General features: G+C 42.9%; 1 protein-coding gene and 1 long non-coding RNA gene across 6 annotated transcripts in view; one reads left to right on the forward strand and one right to left on the reverse strand.

The window, feature by feature from the left end:
* The window catches only part of YEATS2 (YEATS domain containing 2), a 120593-nt gene that overhangs the window by 96261 nt on the left and 4441 nt on the right, over positions 1-19891 (forward strand). For all 5 annotated transcript variants that reach the window (XM_082692522.1, XM_082692524.1, XM_082692525.1 and 2 more), the window contains exons 20-28: positions 156-332; positions 2632-2815; positions 7879-8007; positions 8493-8591; positions 13185-13287; positions 14156-14229; positions 15809-15888; positions 16558-16759; positions 18393-18619. In XM_082692522.1, coding sequence (XP_082548648.1) covers positions 156-332; positions 2632-2815; positions 7879-8007; positions 8493-8591; positions 13185-13287; positions 14156-14229; positions 15809-15888; positions 16558-16759; positions 18393-18619 — 1275 coding nt within the window. The remainder of the gene's footprint in view (positions 1-155; positions 333-2631; positions 2816-7878; positions 8008-8492; positions 8592-13184; positions 13288-14155; positions 14230-15808; positions 15889-16557; positions 16760-18392; positions 18620-19891) is intronic.
* LOC309845287 lies at positions 12135-16545 on the reverse strand. Its single transcript, XR_014301182.1, has 2 exons — positions 15401-16545; positions 12135-15180 (listed from the first exon to the last, which is right to left on the reverse strand). It is a non-coding gene; the product is annotated as an uncharacterized lncRNA (long non-coding RNA).

Below are 19891 nucleotides of genomic sequence, written 5' to 3' on the forward strand. Positions count from 1 at the left end.
CTTGAGAGCTTACTGGAAAGGTGCCCAAACACCTGTATGTGATTAGCAAGACCTTCTTGGATATGCTTTGATTCATGGGCCCTGCCTAGGTAAGGAATAAACTGTGCCTGTGAACCAGGGCAACTTTATTACTTCCACCCATTTTGTTTCTGCAGGCAGCCCCTGGGGGACAAGCATCGCTAATGAAAATATCTGATAGCACACTGAAGTCTGTGCCAGCCACCTCGCAACTCTCAAAGCCTGGAACCACCATGCTCAGAGTGGCAGGAGGGGTGATCACAACGGCCACTTCCCCAGCTGTGGCCCTCTCAGCAAACGGTCCTGCTCAGCCGGTGAGGATTATCATGACAGTAGAAAACCGTAACGCAACATCAAAAGTAGTAAAAACATAAGATATTTAGCAGGTATACCAGTGGGTCATATTTATCTTTTTTAAAAACTTGAAATACAGTTCACATGCCATGAAATTCTCCATTTTCAAGTGTGCAGTTCTGTGGTTTTTATTATATTCTCAAGGTTGTGCAGTTGTCATCACTATCCGTGTAGAATGTTTAATCTCTCCTCAAGCGAACTCCATAAGCAATAGCCGTCACTCTCACTCCCTGTCCCCCCCCCCCCCAACCCCCGATACTAGACAACCACTGATCTTTCTTGCGTCTGGCTTCTTTCTCATATTTTCAGGGTTTATCCACATTGTAGCATGTATTAGTACTACTTTATACGTGAATAGTCAATATCCAATTTTATGGCCATATCACATTCTGTTTATATATTTATTAGTTTATGGACATATGGATGGTTTCTACCTTTTGACTATGATGAATAATGCTACTGTGAACATTTATGTTCAAATTTTTATATAATCATATGTTTTGGGTTTTTTTTTTTTTGCTATATACATAGGGATTCTGGTCATATCATAAGCTGTTAAACATTTTGAGGATCTGCCAGTTTTTCCAAATAGCTGCACCATTTTAGACTTCTACCAGCAATGTATGAGGGCTCCAGTTTTTCCACATCCTTGCTGATGCTTATTCTTGTACATTTTTTCTTGTTGTTATAGCCATTCTGGTGGGTGTGAAGTGGTATCTCATTGTGGTTTTGATTTGCATTTCCGTGATAGCTAATGATACTGAGCATCTTTGCATGTGCTTATTGTCCATTTCTGTATCTTCTTGGGAGAATTCTCTTCAGATCCTCTGCTCATTATTTATTCTTTTTTATTACTGAGTTTTAAGTGTTCTTTAGATATTCTAGATATGAGTCTCTTATTAGATTTGCAAAAATTTTCTCCCACTCTGTGGGACATCTTTTCACTTTCTTGAGGGTACTCTTTGAAAACCACAAAATTTTAAAATTTTGATGAAGTTCAGTTTATTTTCCTTTTATTGCTTATGCTGTCGATATAGCTAAGAAGCCATTGCCTAATCCAAATTCACAAAATTTGAGCCAGTATTTTCTTCGAAGAGTTTTATAGTTTTAGCTCTTATATGTAGGTCTTTGATCATTTTGAGTTAATTTTTACATGGTGTGAGCTAAGGACCAAACTTCATTCTTTTGTATATAGATAGCCAGTTGGCCCAGCAATAGTTGAAGTCTGTTTCCCTGTTGAATTGTCTTGGCACCTCAAGTTCTTTTTCCAGGCTTTATCTCCTCCTACTAGACCTTTCATATGCTTAGTCATATCACTCTTACTTTGTAGTTCCTTGAACATATCGTGTTCTTTCATGCTTCTCTTTCTATCTACTATCTTCTGCCAACTTCTGCCAAGAAACATTCCTTTGTCTCCCCCTTTCCTTGTCTTGAATTTTGAGGATTCCCCTAAAGCGCCATGCTTGTACATGAAGTTTTCCCAGTACTCTCCGCTTTCCATCCCTAGACAGAAACAGTAATTTTTCTCTCCATTTTAATAGTACCTTGTACCAGGCCTACTATAGCACTCCTCATAGTTTGGTAACCCTGTCCTCCTTGAGGGCTTTACTCTGGGCCCTAGCATTTATAAATTTTTTTTTTAAGCTTTATTCATTTGACAGAGATCACAAGTAGGCAAAGAGGCAGGCAGAGAGAGGGAGGGGAAAGCAGGCTCCCCGCTGAGCAGAGAGCCCGATGCGGGACTCGATCCCAGGACCCCAAGATCATGATCCGGGCCAAAGGCAGGGGCTTAACCCACTGAGCCACCCAGGCGCCCCTGGGCCCTAGCATTTAATGTCATGCCTGCCATGTAGTAGATGGTGGGACGAATGAGACAAATGTTAAGACATTATAGTGAGTTTTTAATAAAACTCATTTTATTCCACTTTTATATTCTGAGTTTATGACTTCCTCTTTTTGGTGTTGAAATATCCTTTTATGAAGAGATGTAATAGGTGGTGAGGGTTTTTGTTGTTCTTCTTAATATGGTAGCCATTAAAAATTTAAAAACTTTTCTGGCCCATGAACTCTGAAAGTTCAGAGTTGGAAACACCGAACAAGAGAGGCAAGGGTATTTAAATGACATGGCATTTAACGGGTAGTTAAAAATAATAGCTAATAGATAACATTTTTGAATATACTACATGGCAGTCATTGTTCTAAGTAAGTTACACTGCTTTCTTCTTAATTTGTACTATTTTTGGCCCTGTGTGTGAGCAGTCAGAAGGAACAACTCCCAGTTCATCATCTGCTATCGGTTCTGTAGTGAAAACTTCTGGGCAGCAAGCAGTGTGTGTGAGCCAGGCCCCCATGCCAACCTGCAAGGCTGCAGCTCCCTCCGTCATCAGCGCCACATCTCTGGTGCCCACGCCAAACCCCATCTCCGGGAAGGCCACTGTGTCAGGTCAGTTGTATCATAAGGACATTCTTGCTCTCTGCCTTCTTTGGACTAGAACATTTTTTGGAAGGTCTTCATGGTATTTTGTATAGTAAGTTGTTAAAAATAGTTAACTCAGCAATATTTTCCATATAGCTGCGTTTTTGATCATTTATTCCTAAAATCTACACATAAATCCTTAAGTCCGAAATGGTTTGTGGATGGAATAATAATTTTTAAATGATATAATAAGATTTTAGCCATCCAGAGCTCTGTGGAGTATTTTAACTGCTTTCATCATGTAACTTTGTGGAGAACTGAAAATTTACTCTCCTTACATTATCATTTTCTTTTTTATTATCATCAGTTTTGAATGGAAGACATTATAAAACATACTTTCATAAACAGTATATAAAATAAAAGTTAGCCTTGATGACTCCAAGTTGTGATTTTTAACAAGAGTTGTTATGTTGGGTAGCGTCAGAGTGACATGTGTGCAGTCTGGCAAGATGGCTGCTCTCTTTGGGCCCACCCCAAATGGCCCCAAAGAGTGTGCCTTTCACTTTGCTGGTTAACATACAGAACAAATCCTGGAGCCAGATTGCCTTAGTTGAAAAACTTGGTTCAGTTTCCTTGGCTGTAAAATAAGGTTGATAATAATACTGTCATACGGTTGAGAGGATTAATGAATCCATATGTAAGTGCTTAGACTGCTGTCCAACATGTAGTAGCCATTATATAAATAATCGCCGCTATTAGAGAGTTTAGTATCCTTGTCTGCATTTCCTTGAACCCTAAAATCCAAAAAAGCTGCGAAGACCAAAAGTGTTTTTTTGTTTCTTTGTTTGTGTAACTAATTTTAGTGTGAAATCTGACCTCTGTTGGACAGGCTGTTTATATGACTGACTATGAATATTTGTGTTTTGCCACAAAAATACTAATGTGCTTGACGGCAGATGCTCCTGTAAAGTACAATAAAAATGTCACAGCAGCGTCACACTGTTAGAAATGTTTCTGAACACTCTTAGATTCTGTGTGACCTTGTTACAGATCAATAACAGCTTACCCGCTGGCACTGATTGACACACAAAAACATACGTTAACACACACATACACGCGAGTACCTTAGTGCCTTTGGATAAAAGATTGTGAGTGTTGTTATTCTTATTGCTATTATTACTACATTTCATACGTGTCCCCAAACCCCCATGTCTTTTTTTTTGGGTAGTTCGAGACCAGAGATAAAGGCTGGTAGTTTTTCCCATGACTTCCACCTACCAGTTACCATCGAGCAAGTTCTAGTATAGAGAGTGCTGTTCTCTGCTAACGGAATGTTTGCAGACACTGTTGGGATTGGAGTAGAAATTGTAGAAATAGAGGATCACTTTATGAGAAATAAATGCCCTCTCCTTTTCTTTTTTTAGAGAGCTCAATGGGGGTTAGAGTGAGGGGCAGAGGGAGAGAGACTCTCCAGCAGACTCCCCATTGAGCATGGAGCCTGGTGCAGGCTTAATCCCACCACCCTGAGATCATGACCTGATCCAAAATCAAGAGCCACGTGCTTAACCAACTACACCACCCAGACACTCCCGCCTTCCCCTTTTCTAATTAAGTTTTTAACATGAAGTAAATGAAGTCTCCTGGCTTTAAGTTCTTATTTCCTGAGATGCTTCTGCTGAAACTTTCTGTATATAATGTTTTCACAGAAGAGCCAAACTATTTTCCGCTGCCCGTTAATTTTTTTGTTTATATGTCAGCTCTGTTTTAACTGCGGTATACCCATTAATTTTTTTATTTAATTTTTTGTGTGTGCATTATGGAGTATTTTGAACAAGGTCACTGTTGTGCCTGGAGCAGAATGAGCAAGGGAAAGAGTACTGGAACATAAAGTCAGAGTGATAGAGGCCAAATCACATAGGGCCTTTGGAGGTCATGTTAAGAACTTTGACTTTTACTCCAAGGGAAGCCATTGGGAGATTTAAAACAAAGGCGTAACATGATCTGCCTCACCTTTCCAAAGAATCACTGGCTGTAGCATTTAGACTAAACTCTGGGGCACAAGGTAGAAACAGAGAGCAAACCAAGAAGTGGACACTAAACAAAATTCGGTGGTGTATCAGGGAGTCCTGGCAATATCAAACTAAAAGAAGTACCAGAAAGAAAACAGAAGATAGTGGAAAGAAATGATCCAAGAAAGGAAACAGTTTATCTCAGAATTGAAGAGACAAACTTCCAAGCTCAAAAGGCACAGTGTCTGGCACAGGGAATGAAAGATGCCTCACATGGAGGCACCGTTTGTTCATGAAATCAAGACCCCAGGGACAAGGAGAGGGTCTGACAAGCCATCAGAAGAAGAAAAGTTCAAAAATTACATTATCATTGGGCTTCTCAGCAGTGCTGGAAGCCGTGAGCCTGCTCTTCAAAATTCTAGGGGAAAATGACTTGTAGCCGAGAGTTCTGTTGCCAGCCGGGTAATTCCTGACAGTGAGGGTAGAAATATTTTCTGACAGGCACAGTTCTAACTCTCTCTTGTGCTCCCTGTCTCAAGACATTACTAAAGTATGTATTTTTTTTTAAGATTTTATTTATTTATTTGACAGAGATCACAAGTAGACAGAGAGGCAGGCAGAGAGAGAGAGAGAGGAGGAAGCAGGCTCCCAGCTGAGCAGAGAGCCCGATGCGGGACTTGATCCCAGGACCCTGAGATAATGACCTGAGCTGAAGGCAGCGGCGGCTTAACCCACTGAGCCACCCAGGTGCCCCAAGTATGTATTTTTTTTACCAGAGTGAAGAGGTATAGAGCAAGAAAGAAGAAGAAATGAGATCCAGTATAGAAGGAAGGCAAAGGGGATTCCCATGGTAATGGTGAAGGATGTCCCAGGATGGCCACGGGTCCGCAGGCCTGGAAGACCCAGTGGAGCCGATCAGAGAGCTAGGCAAAGTTCTCTCTTAGAAAGAGTGGAACTAGAAGTCACCTAGGAGAGCTGACCATACGGAGAATTATATAAGGGGGGAGGTGGTTTATAGCAGTTTTGAAGAAAGTGGGAAGACTTGGTAAGATGTTGAAGGAGAACTAAGAACTAAAAAAAGAGCAAATATTATCTCCAGAGACCAAAATGGAATCTCAGGGTAGTGGTGTTCTTTGGATCAGTAGAGAACACTACTGGTGATGAGGGGTGGCAGTGCCTTAAAATGCCTGCGTCTACCCAGATAGCAAGTCCGTGTGTGCCATCAAAATTAAGGCCTACGGTAGACAGTCTTTTCAAGTTACTGAGATAAATATTAAAAGAAGGAGCCAATAGGGTTGAGAGTGGATGCTGCTGAGGAACTACATGAAGACGGGGAGAGGTGGAGGAAAGGATGACTGTATTTAATTCAAAGCCTTTTTAGCACTTTATTTTCAACTGATAAGCCTGTAATATTTTGATAAAAATAAGGATTTTAAAAATATGAAAAACCAGGTCATAGTTGTCTTCTCTGAGGGCACGTCTCAGTAAGAACGTACCACCAGACCAATTTGACATTCATCTATTCCAAAGAAAGATTCTCTTTTTTATTTAAGTAACTTTGTTTCAGAAAGTATTTGTTTCCTTTCCTTTTGCTCATACCCGCTGCTTTCCAGTGCCTTAAAGTATCTTGAGCCTCGAATCCTATAGTTTTTTTCTTTTTTCTTAAGAGAGAGAAGGTGAACATGTGAGCGATTGGGGAGTGGGGCATGGGGCCTGGCGCAGGGCTGGATCTCACCACCCTGAGATCATGACTGAGCCAAAATCAAGAGTCTGATGCTTAATCGACTGAGCCACGCAGGTGCCCCTTGAATGCTGTTTTTTTTTTTTGTTTTTTTTTTTTTTTTAGATTTTATTTATTTATTCAATACAGAGAAACACATTGAGAGAGATAACACAAGCAGGGGGAGTGGGAGAGGGAGAAGCAGGCTTCCCGCTGAGCAGGGAGCCCCACATCAGGTTCTCTGCTTGGCGGAGAGCCTGCTTCTCCCTCTCCCTCGGCCTGCTGCTCCCCTTGCCTGTCTCTCATTCTCCGTCTCTGTCAAATAAAAATAAAATCTTTAAAAAACAAAAAACCTTTTCTGGCTCCTGGCTGCCTAGAGAATGTTTCCAAAATTAGTTCCAAAGTATTCAGAGTTCACTTTAATCTGTGCCCAGTTATCTGTATCCCCTTCACACCAGCCCTATAGATCAAATGCTCTGAAAATCTGTGTACTCACCATGTCTTCTAACTTCTCCCTCTTTGCAGCTCTTACCTTCCAAAATCAGACATTCTCAATTTATCATTTTTTTAAAGCAAACTCTACCTGCAACGTGGGGCTCAAACTCAAGACCCCAAGGTTAAGAGTGGAATGCTCAACTGACCAAGTCAGCCAGGCACTCTCCCATTTACCATTCCAGAAAGGGTCATCCTCTCCCACTTTCCTTTAGGGGTAACTTCCATACTCCCGTTTCCCTTACACAACTACTGGAGACATTCAGAGGGCCAGTAGAAAACGACAAAGTGCTTTTATTATGAGATAGCACACAGAACAAAACAGAGATGAATGCCGTCACGTAAAATGTAAAACAGCATTCGAGGGGCACCTGGATGGCTCAGTTGTTAAGTGTCTGCCTTTGGGTTGGGTCATGATCCCAGGATCATGACCTGAGCAGCAGACAGACACTCAACTGACTGAGCCACCCAGGCACCTCCAGAGAAGGTTTTTAAGTAGGAAATTACAGTTCTCCAAATCAGTATATAAAATTTTACATCCAATTTGTACCTGTCACAGCTGTATACAGAATGAAGAAATTGTCATAGAAAACAAACATGGGAGAGAACTATCTTAAAATGTTAATGCTGTTGTCTCCACAGCTGGACTGTAAGTGAGATTGTGGGGCAAAACTTGGTCCTCACTGTCACATCATTTTTTTCATTGTGAAATCTGCCACGCCCATGCCTCATGCTTCCAGCTTTCTGTTCGTTGAAGGGGTAGATGCCCTAAGACCTTCCTCCTGTGAGAACACGTGAATGCTCAAGAGGGCAGGACTTCAAGAAAGCATCTGATCTTCAGCTTGGCCTTATCTTCCAACTTGTTTTAGGATTGCTAAAGATTCACTCCAGTCAATCCAATCCCCAGCAGGCTGTCCTGACGATCCCCAGCCAGCTCAAGCCACTCAGTGTAAATACATCCGGAGGGGTACAGACTATCCTGATGCCTGTGAATAAAGGTAAGTCCATCACCGGGGGTGTGCAGGCCTCCGTGGCTGGGGGACGGAGGGCCATATTCTGCCGGCAGCTCCTCCCCGGGCGGCCTCCCCTTTGACCGTCTGTTCTCCTTGGCATTTTGAACTCTGGAGCACTTGACTCTCACCCTGAGTGTGAACCCCAGATGATGCATTGGTTTCTAAGTAGCTCCCCATTTCTAAAGTTCAGTAGAGGGATAGTATTTTTAAGGATTTATGAGAGTTCCAGGCTAATTGGATTTTTATTTTCTTAGTGACCAGTCCCCATTTGCACAGTTGAAGATCATAGCTCACTTACCCTTGTGTTGTCAGTAAACAGCCGACCTTGTCAAATCACTATATTCAGTAAGGACCTTTTTAACGTTGTGCTGAAACTGTTTCTGTGCCATTCGTCTAAAATGAGGCCATCGCCTGGGAGTGATAATTTTTATATTTCTTATAGCCCCTCTCTCTTTTTTTTAATTTGTTAGTGGTTCAGTCATTTTCTGCCAACAAGTCCCCTGCCATTCTGCCTGTAGCTGCCCCAACTCCGATTATCCCCAGCTCTGCTTCAGCAGCTGTTACAAAAGGTAGGTAGTTTCTCATGGTATTTTTACCTAGAAGTTTTATGTAAGACATTTTTATAATCTGGGTCCCTTGAATTTCAGCCTCTGAATCAGTCACGTCAGAAATACTTACCGAGTATTTCTAGTTTATATAGTAGACTGGACGCTGAGGGAAACAGGAACGGACAGAACATCACCTCCCCTTTAAGAACTTCTAATCAGGTTGAAGAGAGTAGTAGTAGACAGCAAGCGTGATCGATAAATGCGGGATAAGTGATCTGGAAAGTGAATGCAGCAGTATTTCAGTCTTGGATGTCTGGCCAGGGGCAGGGGGTGTGCAGGGTGGAGGACTTCATATGCAATATGGAATGTGGATTATAGCCTGGACTTGAGAAGAGGGAAGCACTGTGAGGGAGCAGGAGAGTGAAGCCGCATGGAGAGGCAGTAGAGACAAAGACTCAGAGGGCTTGTTCGGGGACGTAAACTAGTTAGGGGGACTCATCTGGGAGGAATAGTTGTGGTAAAGGAACTTCAGAGGGGCCAGGTGTTGGCAGGCTGGCCAGGGGGACATTTTGAGTACTAAGCAGACTGAGCTAGTGCGGTGGGTTAGGTCTGTAACAAACATCTAGAATACCGAGAGCTACCATGTGCTAAGAGCCTCAGGTGTACCAGGTACCATGTTAGCTGCTTTATACAGATCACTAATTCTCACAGGACTTTCAGATAGCTAGTAGGCCCATTTTGCAGATGAGGAAGCTAAAGTTTGGAGATATTAAATATCTCCTTCCCAAACCTTCAAAGTTAAAAAGCAGTGCAGTCAGACTTTGAAGTACATCTGCCTTTCAGGCATGCCAGATCTTCCACAGTAGTCTTGAGAAAAGGTGGATTTGTACCTTATGGCATGAGCAAGTAAAATGGATTTGCTGATTACGGTCTCCTGCCTTTTTTTAAAATAAAATTAGTTGGCACCCAGCCATTCCCATTTACATATGATCTGTGGGTGCTCTTTCATGGTCGAGTTGATAAGTTCCAGTCAAGGTCATAGGACCCATAGAGCCTGAAATATTTACTGATTGGTTCTTTATAAGGGAAGTTTGCCAACCTCTGATCAGAAGATACTGAGGAAAGAACTGGTATCAACCTGGACCAGCATTTCTCCTCAATAGCAGATAGGTTTCATAGGCCTTCCTCATACAGATTCGGATTCAGTTGATTTTGGGCGGGGGGTCAGAGCATCTCTGTTTTTATTTTAATTGTGGTAAAATCTTGTGTATTGAAATGCAGAGGTACTAAGCATACCATTCGATGAACTTTGTTATAAACCCATGTAACCCATTTTCCATTTCAAGATACAGAAATTTTCATTACCTGTGCCCCTTCCAGTCAGTTCCCAACCCCCATAGGCAGCCACTGTTCTGATTTCCCTTACAACTGAGCAGTTGCGTCTATTTTTTTAACTTTATACGAGTGGAAGCACATGCATGTCTGGTTGTATTTATTCACTATAATGTTTTGGAGATTCATACATACTGTACCTGTATAGTATTCCACATTGTAGGGAATACACTTGAATTTGTTTGCCATTTCTCCTTTTGGTGGACTTTAGGGTTGTTTCCAATTTGGGGCTGTGTGCACAATTCTGTGAGAGCATATTCTCTAGTCGAATAGCTCTGTCAACCTGAAAATGCTAATTATATAATTCTGTAGTTGAGGGCCCAATTAACATGAGTATACTTGTACCTACAGAACTGGAGTATGTGAACTTTTTCTAAGTACCTCCTTCTGATACTTGAAGTCTTGGAATCACTAGGGATTGAGGGAATATGTGAAATTAGCAGGGTCATTGGAGTGAAATTAGCAGGGTCATTCACTACAAATCAATATATACATGTAAAAAGTTAATTTTTTATATAGAAATGAAATGCTAACAACCTGCTAAACAGTTCTGAAGTGAAAAGACCTAAATTAATGGGAGGATATACCTTGTTATACCTTGTTATAAATACAGTTGGCCCTTCAAACAACACAGATTTGAACTGTGCAGGTCCACTTAACACAGAATTGTTTCAATACGGTACAGTACTTAAGAGAAAATGTATTTTCTCTTCTTTATGATTTTCTTAATATTTTCTTTTCTCTAACTTTATTGTAAGAATACAGTATATATTACATATAACATTCAAAATATGTGTTAATCAACCATTTATGTTATCATTAATAACATAGTACACTATCCAATCAATAGTACACTATTAATATTAAGTTTTTGAGGAGTCAAAAAGTTATGGATGGGTTTTCGACTGCAGAGATTTGGTACCCCTAACCCTCCAAGTTGTTTAAGGCTCAACTGTAATTTATTATAAATATGATAAATTATATTAATTTACAGAAAGACCTGACGTGTTACCAGTTTTCCCCCAAAAAATGACGTGTAGACTCAATATAGTCCCAGCCAAAATGCCTGCAGTGTTGGGAGGTGTGTGTGTGTGTATAGAAGTAGGCTAAGTCTAATATGTATGTGGAAATGCAAAGGCCCAGAATAGCTGAGGCAGTTTTGAAGAACAAAAAGGTAGGGGACTTGGACCACCAAATACACATACTATAATGTTACAGTATTAAGATAGTGTTGTATTCAAGAGTAGATAGAATAATGGAATAGAAAAGAAAGCCCCGAAATAGACTCACACATTTATGGTCACTTGATTTGTGACATTCAGTAGGGAAAGGGTGTCCATTTCCATAAGTAGTGCTGGGTTAATTAGATATATCCATTTAGGAAAACAATGAACCTTACACCATAAGCAAAAATTATTTTGAGTTGGGGCGCCTGGGTGGCTCAGTGGGTTAAGCCTCTGCCTTTGGCTCAGGTTATGATCTCAGGGTCCTGGGATCAAGCCCCACATCGGGCTCTCTGCTCAGTAGGGAGCCTGCTTCCTCCTCTCTCTCTCTCTGCCTGCCTCTCTGCCTGCTTGTGGTATCTGTCTGTCAAATGAATAAATAAAATATTTTTTAAAAATTTAATTTGAGTTGGTTTATGAACTTATGTGAAAGGTTAAACAGTAAAGCTTTCTAGAAGAGAATATAAGAATGTCTTCATGACTTTGGGCACAGATGTTTTAAGAGCAAAAAATGTGAACAGACCCTGCACAGAAGAGGGTATCCAGATAGCTCAGAGAGATGTGAAAAGTTGTACAAACTCATTAGTTATCAAGGAAATGCAAATAAAAGGCATAGTGAGATGATGCTGTTAGAACACCAAAATTCGAAATACTGGCCATATTGAGTTTTGGCAAGGATGCAAAGCAGCTGGAACTTGCCTGCTCTGCTGGTGGCACTGTAAATTGATACAGTCACTTAGGAAAGCAGTTTGGCATTGCCTAATAAAGCTAACTGTACATCTGCCCTCGGTTCCAGCAAATACACTTCCAGGAAGTGCGCATGTATGTCCATCCATCAAAAGAAATATGCAAGAATGGCCATTGCATTGTTATTTGTAATAGCTAAAAAATGCTGATGGACAGGATTATGTACAGTGTGATTCCAGTTATGTGAAGTTCAAAGTGGATGAAAGGTGGTTGTCTTTGGCAGGCAGGAACCACCAGAAGTGTAGGGAGCCTGGTTGAGGACTAGGAATATGCCATCTTTTTTTTTTTTTTTTTGGAGGTTTATTTAAGTAAGCTCTGTACCCCTTGTGGCATGACCCCGAGATCCAGAGTCCCATGCTCTTCTGACTGAGCCAACCAGGTGCCCCAAAATACTCTATATCTTGATTGGAATGGTGTCCATGGGCGTGTACCTAGGCAGTTGAGCCATACAGTTGGTATTTGTGCATTTATGCAAGTTTATGCATCAGTAAAAAGGGGAGAGATGGAGCATATCTCATTTGTAGACCCTTGTTATGTAGGAAAGTACTGAGGATGTTGAGTACAGAAAGGACACAACAAAGGTCATGTGCTGACATACAAGGTGAGTTTTAAGGGGAAGAGACTGAAGGCAGGGAAGCTGATGCAGACATAGAAGGTGTGTGGTCATGTTCTTTTGATCCCAGAAGACTGCGAAAGTACAGGGAGGCACGTGCACCTGAGACACTGCTATCTTCCATCAGTAAATTTGGTAAGATTCAAGCCTGCTGTGTTTGGCTTGACTGTTTCCAAGCACTGTAGATCAGATTTTTGCTTTCTGTCTTATGTGTCAGAACACTAAGATAAAGCCGAAAGTTGACGGAACTTAGCTGGAAAGATGATATCCAAAAGGGTACTAGAACTTAGAACGGGCCAGCATTGTATTTTAATGTGGCAGTGTGTGTGTGCGGTTTAGTGAGGGGGCTATCGCATAGCAGTGTGCTTGGCCCTTAAGAAATATATAAAAAGCCACTTTATTGCCCTGCCTTGTCACGAGCCTGGTGTCGCTCCCCCTGAGACCCACGGTAACAGTTCTTCCCTTGTCTGCTGATCCTGTGACGCTCGGCGCCATCTCAGTCCCCCGGCTGTGTCCCTACAAGCAGCTGGTGTGGTAGTGTCCTTACTGAGTCTCCGTGGAAGAGCTTTTGTTTCTGCCTGCACGTGTCCTTCCGTCATTGAAGGCTGACAGCTCTTTTTTGTTGCTCTTCCTTTGTAGTAAAGACCGAACCAGAAGTGCCTGGGCCAGGCTGCCTCTCCCAGGAGGGTCAGACAGCTGTGAAAACAGAAGAAAGTTCTGAGCTGGGAAACTATGTCATCAAGTAATTATTTCATTCCTTTCTAATGGAGTTGTGCATTTGGTATTTTACTGGGTACTTTTTGAAACCCATGTCTGTAAGAGCTGAGTTTGTGTAGAGTTGTGTCTGTATAGAAGTTAGCTCTTTGGAGGGTGGAAGCCCTCTGCCCACGTGCAGTGAGCAAGTGTTCGCTCTTGATGCATGGCCGGGGGGTCTTCACTTAACTCTTCCATATCACTTTCCAATTTGTCGCCTCCAAAGCCTCAGGTGGGACAGATCTCCCTCCAGCGGAGCTTGACAGCATATGCTTTCTTTGCTGAATCCTTGGGCATGAAATTCCTGTGGTGTAATTCTTGAGTGTGTATACATTTTACACCTGAGTATCCACACACCCGCCTGACTGTAAACAGATGCCTCTTCATGGGCTGTACATACTCTTCTGAAAATACTTCATGAGATTTTCTAATTTCCAAATTGGGAACCCACCTCTGCTCATGTATTTTGAAGTAAGTCAAATTATTGGGGATGGTGGAAACTTAAGCCACTTTCACATGATTGGTGACAGCATGAGCTGGAATAATCCTAAGAATAGGCATTTGTATATAGTAATGTCCTGCCCTAATGTCAGTCAGCTGCAAAAAGGTATGTGGCTAGTTAATTTTAAAGTACAGATATAATGATATTTGTATAAATTGCATTTCTGGGGTCTCATCTAGTTTATGTTTAGAATGTTATCTGTGGAAGGAAAGACATCCCCAATATAATTGGTTTATTTTAATTCCCTTGGAAAGAAGGGAATATATACATGACTTCGTGTGTGTGTGTATGTGTATGGCTAGAAACTGTTGTATTTTCTACCTTACTATTTTTTTTTTTTTTAAATCCCTCTCAGGATAGACCATTTAGAAACTATCCAGCAACTCTTAACAGCAGTAGTAAAGAAGATCCCCTTAGTCACTGCAAAAAGTAAGACCATTATCTGAATATACGGATGCATTTTTAAAGCTGTGAACTATTGGGATATTGAGTCACCTTGAATCATCTTACATTATAAAGCAATACGGATGAGGTAGTTACTGAGGTGGTTTGGGTTCTAACTATAGTTCATTTTCAGGATCTTAGAATTCACAATATCTTGGTCAACCAGTTGGTCTTTTATTGTATGTAAATTATAAGTCTGTTGTGTATATAATTAAAACTGCATAGTTTTTAATGTTTTTAATAAGGAAAGAAATAAGCATTTGCCTACAATGTGCCAGACTCTGCAGGCTCTGTACTTTTACTGTCTCTCGTGGGATAGTCGGTATCACCTCCCATTTTTACAGATGAGAAAACTGAGGACAAGTGAGGTTAAGTAACTTGCGTAAGATTACTAGCTGTAGGTGGTGAGGAGGAATACTAACCTCGGTCTGTTTGACTCCAGAGCCATTAATCTTCTGTCACCCACTATACCTCACTTTGTTGAAGGCATGATTATGCAGGACTTCTGGCAATGAAGTCTGCTGTCACTGCCCCTTGTCGGCAAGACTGAAACAAACACTTGCTTCTCAGCCCCAGTTGTTCTGACAGAACCAGCTGCCTTTAGGGGGCAGGTAGCCTATTGATACTTAAGTGTGTGCACTCGAGCAAGATGACTGCAGACGTTTACAGGCAAGGGAGGAAGCCAGATTATCATATTACATTCATGGGATTATGAAAACAATAGGCCAAGTACAGCCTGCCCTGCTTATTTTTTTTCTAACAGCAAAGAAATTACCTCTTTTCCCTTGGTTCTTGAAGCCTGAGGATCATTCTGATGTAGTTCAAAGTACACATTCAGGGACATTTTCCTAGCCCACAGGAAGATTTTTTTAAATCTCTGTGTTTTAAAATTTTAGATACAAAGAGAATATTAGAGCTGGAAGGCAGGTCAGAAAACTTCTTTCCCGGGGCGCCTGGGTGGCTCAGTGGGTTAAGCTGCTGCCTTCGGCTCAGGTCATGATCTCAGGGTCCTGGGATCGAGTCCCGCATCGGGCTCTCTGCTCAGCAGGGAGCCTGCTTCCTCCTCTCTCTCTGCCTACTTGTAATCTCTCTCTGTCGAATAAATAAATAAAATCTTAAACAAAAAAAAAAAAAAAGAAAGAAAAAAAAAGAAAACTTCTTTCCCAACAGTCATTTTACAGGTTGGAAAACTGAGGCCCAGAGAGGTGCCGTGGGTTGCCTGACGCTACTCAGTGAGTTAGGGCTGGATCTCATATCTGCTCCTGCTGGAGCACACCATGTGCACTGCGCCCGAGGGGTAGGCAGGCTTTTGCCATGAAGCCAGTTCCCCAGAGGCCGTATGTGTTCCCCGAGGTGTATGTGTTGTTTGCATACACACGGATAAATAAGATGCCTTCCCTTTTAAGCAGAAGGCCTCTGTGTTTAGGCTGCAGGAGAGCTTGGCAAGATATGGAACACAGGTCCCATAAACAGGTCTAGAGAAACTTCAGGACATACCTCTAGCGAAAAAGATTTGACTGTAGCCGTAAGTTTATTCAGAGTGTGCCGGATATGTGCGTTCTAGGTGAAGACGCCAGCTGTTTTTCTGCGAAGTCTGTGGAGCAGTATTATGGCTGGAACATTGGGAAAAGGAGAGCTGCCGAGGTAATCCCAGGTGCTCTGCGGGCTTCCCAGAGCCTGGGGAGACGGTAACCAGAACATACGTGCATTCTGGCTGCTTCCATAAACCTCATCTGACAGAAGAGTGATAAAATTTACAGCGCATTTTGTTAAATATTTAATGGTAGAATTTTTTCCTCCATTTAAAATCTCAGTCTTCAAACACTTGTAGCTGCTAGCCTTTGATAGGTCTACTTGTTTCTGCGTTGATAAAAATTCTAAACATCTTTTATGATTTTCTTTCACTATATGAAAATGAAACCAAGTATTTGTTGAGTACTTAAAATGTGGCTGCTACTCTGCCCGGTGGTGGGGCTCTAGGAGAAAGTGGCACAGCCTAAAGCATGTGCTTAAGAAGCTGTGAGAAAGTTAGTGTGATGGGTTTGGAGAAGTTCAGAGGGGAGAGGGAGGCTGGAGACCAAAGGTGGAGACCAGATGGAAAACTTTTTAGGCCACACCTAGGAATTTCAGTGTTATTTCATGAACATCAGGTAGAAGTTCCTTGGCTTCTTTTTAAAACTTCTTAAGATACAATCAGATTTAAAAAAAAAATTCTAACAAGTTCAGTTAGCAGGGTCACTTACAGTTGAGTGATTTATTTGAACACACTGTGAAGTTTAAAATTACATGATTAAAAAAAAATTTGTTTTTAAGTGGCAAAGAGCAATGACCATGCGAAAAGTCTTACAAGAAATCCTGGAGAAGAATCCAAGATTTCACCACCTGACTCCCCTTAAAACCAAGCACATTGCTCACTGGTGTCGCTGTCACGGCTACACTCCACCCGATCCCGAGACCTTGAGGAGCGACGGCGACTCTATTGAGGACGTGCTGACCCAGATCGACAGCGAGCCAGGTATGCCTTCAGTGGGGCTCCCTGGGTCTGTCAGTAGCCTGAGAGGTGGTTTCATGGAACAGGCGCTCAACTCTTCTGCTTCCAAGGTTCTTGGGCTGCGCCGCTTCAGCACTGGAGGACTTGAAGAACAGGGGCCTTGGCTCACCTCTAGCTGTGTGTTCTGTCTCCCTCTGGTCCCAGTACAGCCCCTACAGAACTATTTGTGCCTGAGTGTCCCCAGCATTGGGCCTCAGCCAGGAATATTCCAGCCCGTGGCATATGACAGACACATACTGTTTGTTCCAGGGCCCCCCTCCTTAGCATCATTTCTTCTTTGAAGACTTTGCTGATCCCCTTCCTTTCCTCCAGATGGAACTGACTTCTCCTTCCTTTGTGACCTTTTGACCCCCATAGACAGGTCTACCCTATCTCCTCGAAGATGTAGGTGCTGTCTTATGTGTTACTTTATCTCCAGACCTCGCTGGGACATACCCAGTGCTGGAGACACAGATGGAAACCATTAATTAGTACTGCAGATGAGATGAATTGTTTTATGGTAAACAAACAGTTGTGCTCTGTGGGGGTGGGAGCAGGGCATAAAGGATACGTGGGGAGAATATTTTTGAGTTTCACCTTAAAGAATAAGAAGGGTTGTTTTCTCCTCCCAACCATACTTTTCTAGAAAAGCAGGAGCTCCACCTCCCAGTTTGAGAGAGCCTGGAGCACAGGGAGTGTGTGTGTGAAGGAGGCGGGTGTTCTTAAGACTTAGCACAAGTTCCATTTCCTCCATGAAGCTTTCCTGAGAGCCCTAATGCAGGATGACCTCTTCTTTCTCTGAAATCCAGAAACACTAATTCCAGAACCTTACTGGTTTGTCAGAAATAAGTATGTAAGTTCTTCGGAGGACAGAAAGCATGTTGGTCATCTCCGTGCTTCACTGGCAGCAGATGGGAAGCACAGCACGTCACACACACAGGCGTTCTGTTACAGTGACTGGTGAATTTGTAAGTGCCAGTCAGTGAAACAGAAGAAGCTAGAAGCTGGATGCCCCATCACCACCAGCCTGCCTGGGTATCCTAAGCCCATCTTGTACCTGGTGTGGACCTCACTTCCTCATCCCTAAGGTGAGAGGATGCGCTGGAAGGTTCTGAGGTCCCCTCCGGCTTTGTACTCTGTTAGACGTTGTGTACATCAACGTCTTAAAGACGACGCTCAGTGTGTACTCTGTGTTAACGTACTAGCCTCTGAGCAGTGAGAGGGGCTCAGCTGGGTGATACTTATTTTCCTCGCTGTGTACTTTAAGATTTTCCAGACTTAAACGATATGAAAATGGGTTAGTCGTTAGTATCTGGGGCTTCAGGGCATGGCCTAGATTTTGGTGGTGTGAGTCCAAATTACATACTGTTTTGTCTTAGATTGCAGTCGCATCACCTATATAGGTAACATGAGTCACCTGTCTCTGTGCTTGTCTGTCTCATAAATTCCTAGTTCTCACAGTTACAGATCCACAATATTCAAGAACTGGAAAGAAGGTCAGCTCCTTTGATACTGACCCTTCTTCTCTGGGTCTCGCTTGGACTGTTGGTCTTACAGAGATGGTAGGTCCTTCCTGTGGCCAGCACAGCGGTCCTAAGACTGACCCCCTCTCATTTAGAGTGCCCGTCGTCCTTCTCCTCTGCCGACGACCTCTGCCGGAAACTGGAGGACCTGCAGCAGTTTCAGAAAAGAGAGCCAGAGAATGAAGAGGAGGTGGACATCCTCAGCCTCCCGGAGCCGGTAAAGATCAGCATCAAAAAAGAACAGGAAGAGAAGCAGGAAGAAATGAAGTTCTACCTACCACCAACACTGGGGTCGGAATTTATTGGTGACATCACCCAGAAGGTAGGGGTTGTGGCCTCTGCTGTTTCTTGGTCACGAGCCAGACCTTCAGTCTTGTACGTGGATGCCAGACTTGCCTGGTGAAGTAAAGGTGTGAATTTCTTCTGCCTGGTGAACTTGGGGTGTGCTCTCTGGGCATCCCCCACCCCCCCGCCACGCATCAGGGCAAGAAAACGAACTCCACGTGAAGACGTTGCTTACTGGCCATGGAATTGAAGCAGAGGCAGCTAGGGATAGATAGTTTTTTCTTTTTTTCTTTTTTTTTTTTAAGATTTTATTCATTTATTTGACAGAGATCACTAGTAGGCAGAGAGAGAAGGGGAAGCAGGCTCCCCACCGAGCAGAGAGCCTGATGTGGGGCTCGATCCCAGGACCCTGGGATTAGGACCTGAGCTAGGGGTGCCTGGGTGGCTCAGTGGGTTGAAGCCTCTGCTTTCGGCTCAGGTCATGATCCCGGGGTCCTGGGATCGAGCCCCACATCGGGCTCTCTGCTCCACAGGAAGCCTCCTTCCCCCTCTCTCTCTTTGCCTGCCTCTCTGCGTGCTTGTGATCTCTCTCACTCTGTCAAATAAATAAGAAAAACAAAATCTTTAAAAAAAAAAAAAAAAAGGACCTGAGCTGAAGGCAGAAGCTTTACCCCACTGAGCCACCCAGGTGCCCGGGATAGATAGTTTTTTACTTTTGTCTTTGGTATTTGCCTCTGTGGAAGCGCCGCTCCTTCCTGAGGCACATGTCCTAATACTTGAGAGGCCAAGCCTTCTCTGACATTTTTCAAGCTCCTAGGGGCCCTGCCTGTGGTATGGGTGGGCGCACATGTTACCCTGTGGCACAGGAGAGAATCCCCTGTTGGCCTCTAGCAGAGCTCAGCAGTGCGGCAGCCTCTGCCCACTTGTACCCAGTACAGCTGCTTGGGACCCCGAGTGGAGGCGGTGTTTGTTTCATTTAGACAAGAAAATCCAAGATGGGGTGAGCACAGGTGCCAGCTGTCTCTTCATCACCTTTTGCAAACAGCCCCTGAAGTCTGATTCTAAGCTTCCCAGTGGGTTGATTCCACTATCAGGATTCCTGGCAAATCCTGGCCATGTTCTTCATTTGGAGGTAAAAGGAGGACTCTAATAGCATGTTTAACAACCACTCAGAAACAGAGAGGACCGTGTATTCTCCCAGGTGTTACATTTTGTGTTACTCCTGCGGAGTTTTGTCCAGAGTGCTCGTAGAGTTACTCTTTCAGCCAGCCAGCTCTTTGGATATCTGAGAAGTGTGCTTGTTTGGAGA

This window comes from Mustela nivalis (assembly GCF_964662115.1).
Source record: "Mustela nivalis genome assembly, chromosome: 1".
Lineage (NCBI taxonomy): Eukaryota > Metazoa > Chordata > Mammalia > Carnivora > Mustelidae > Mustela > Mustela nivalis.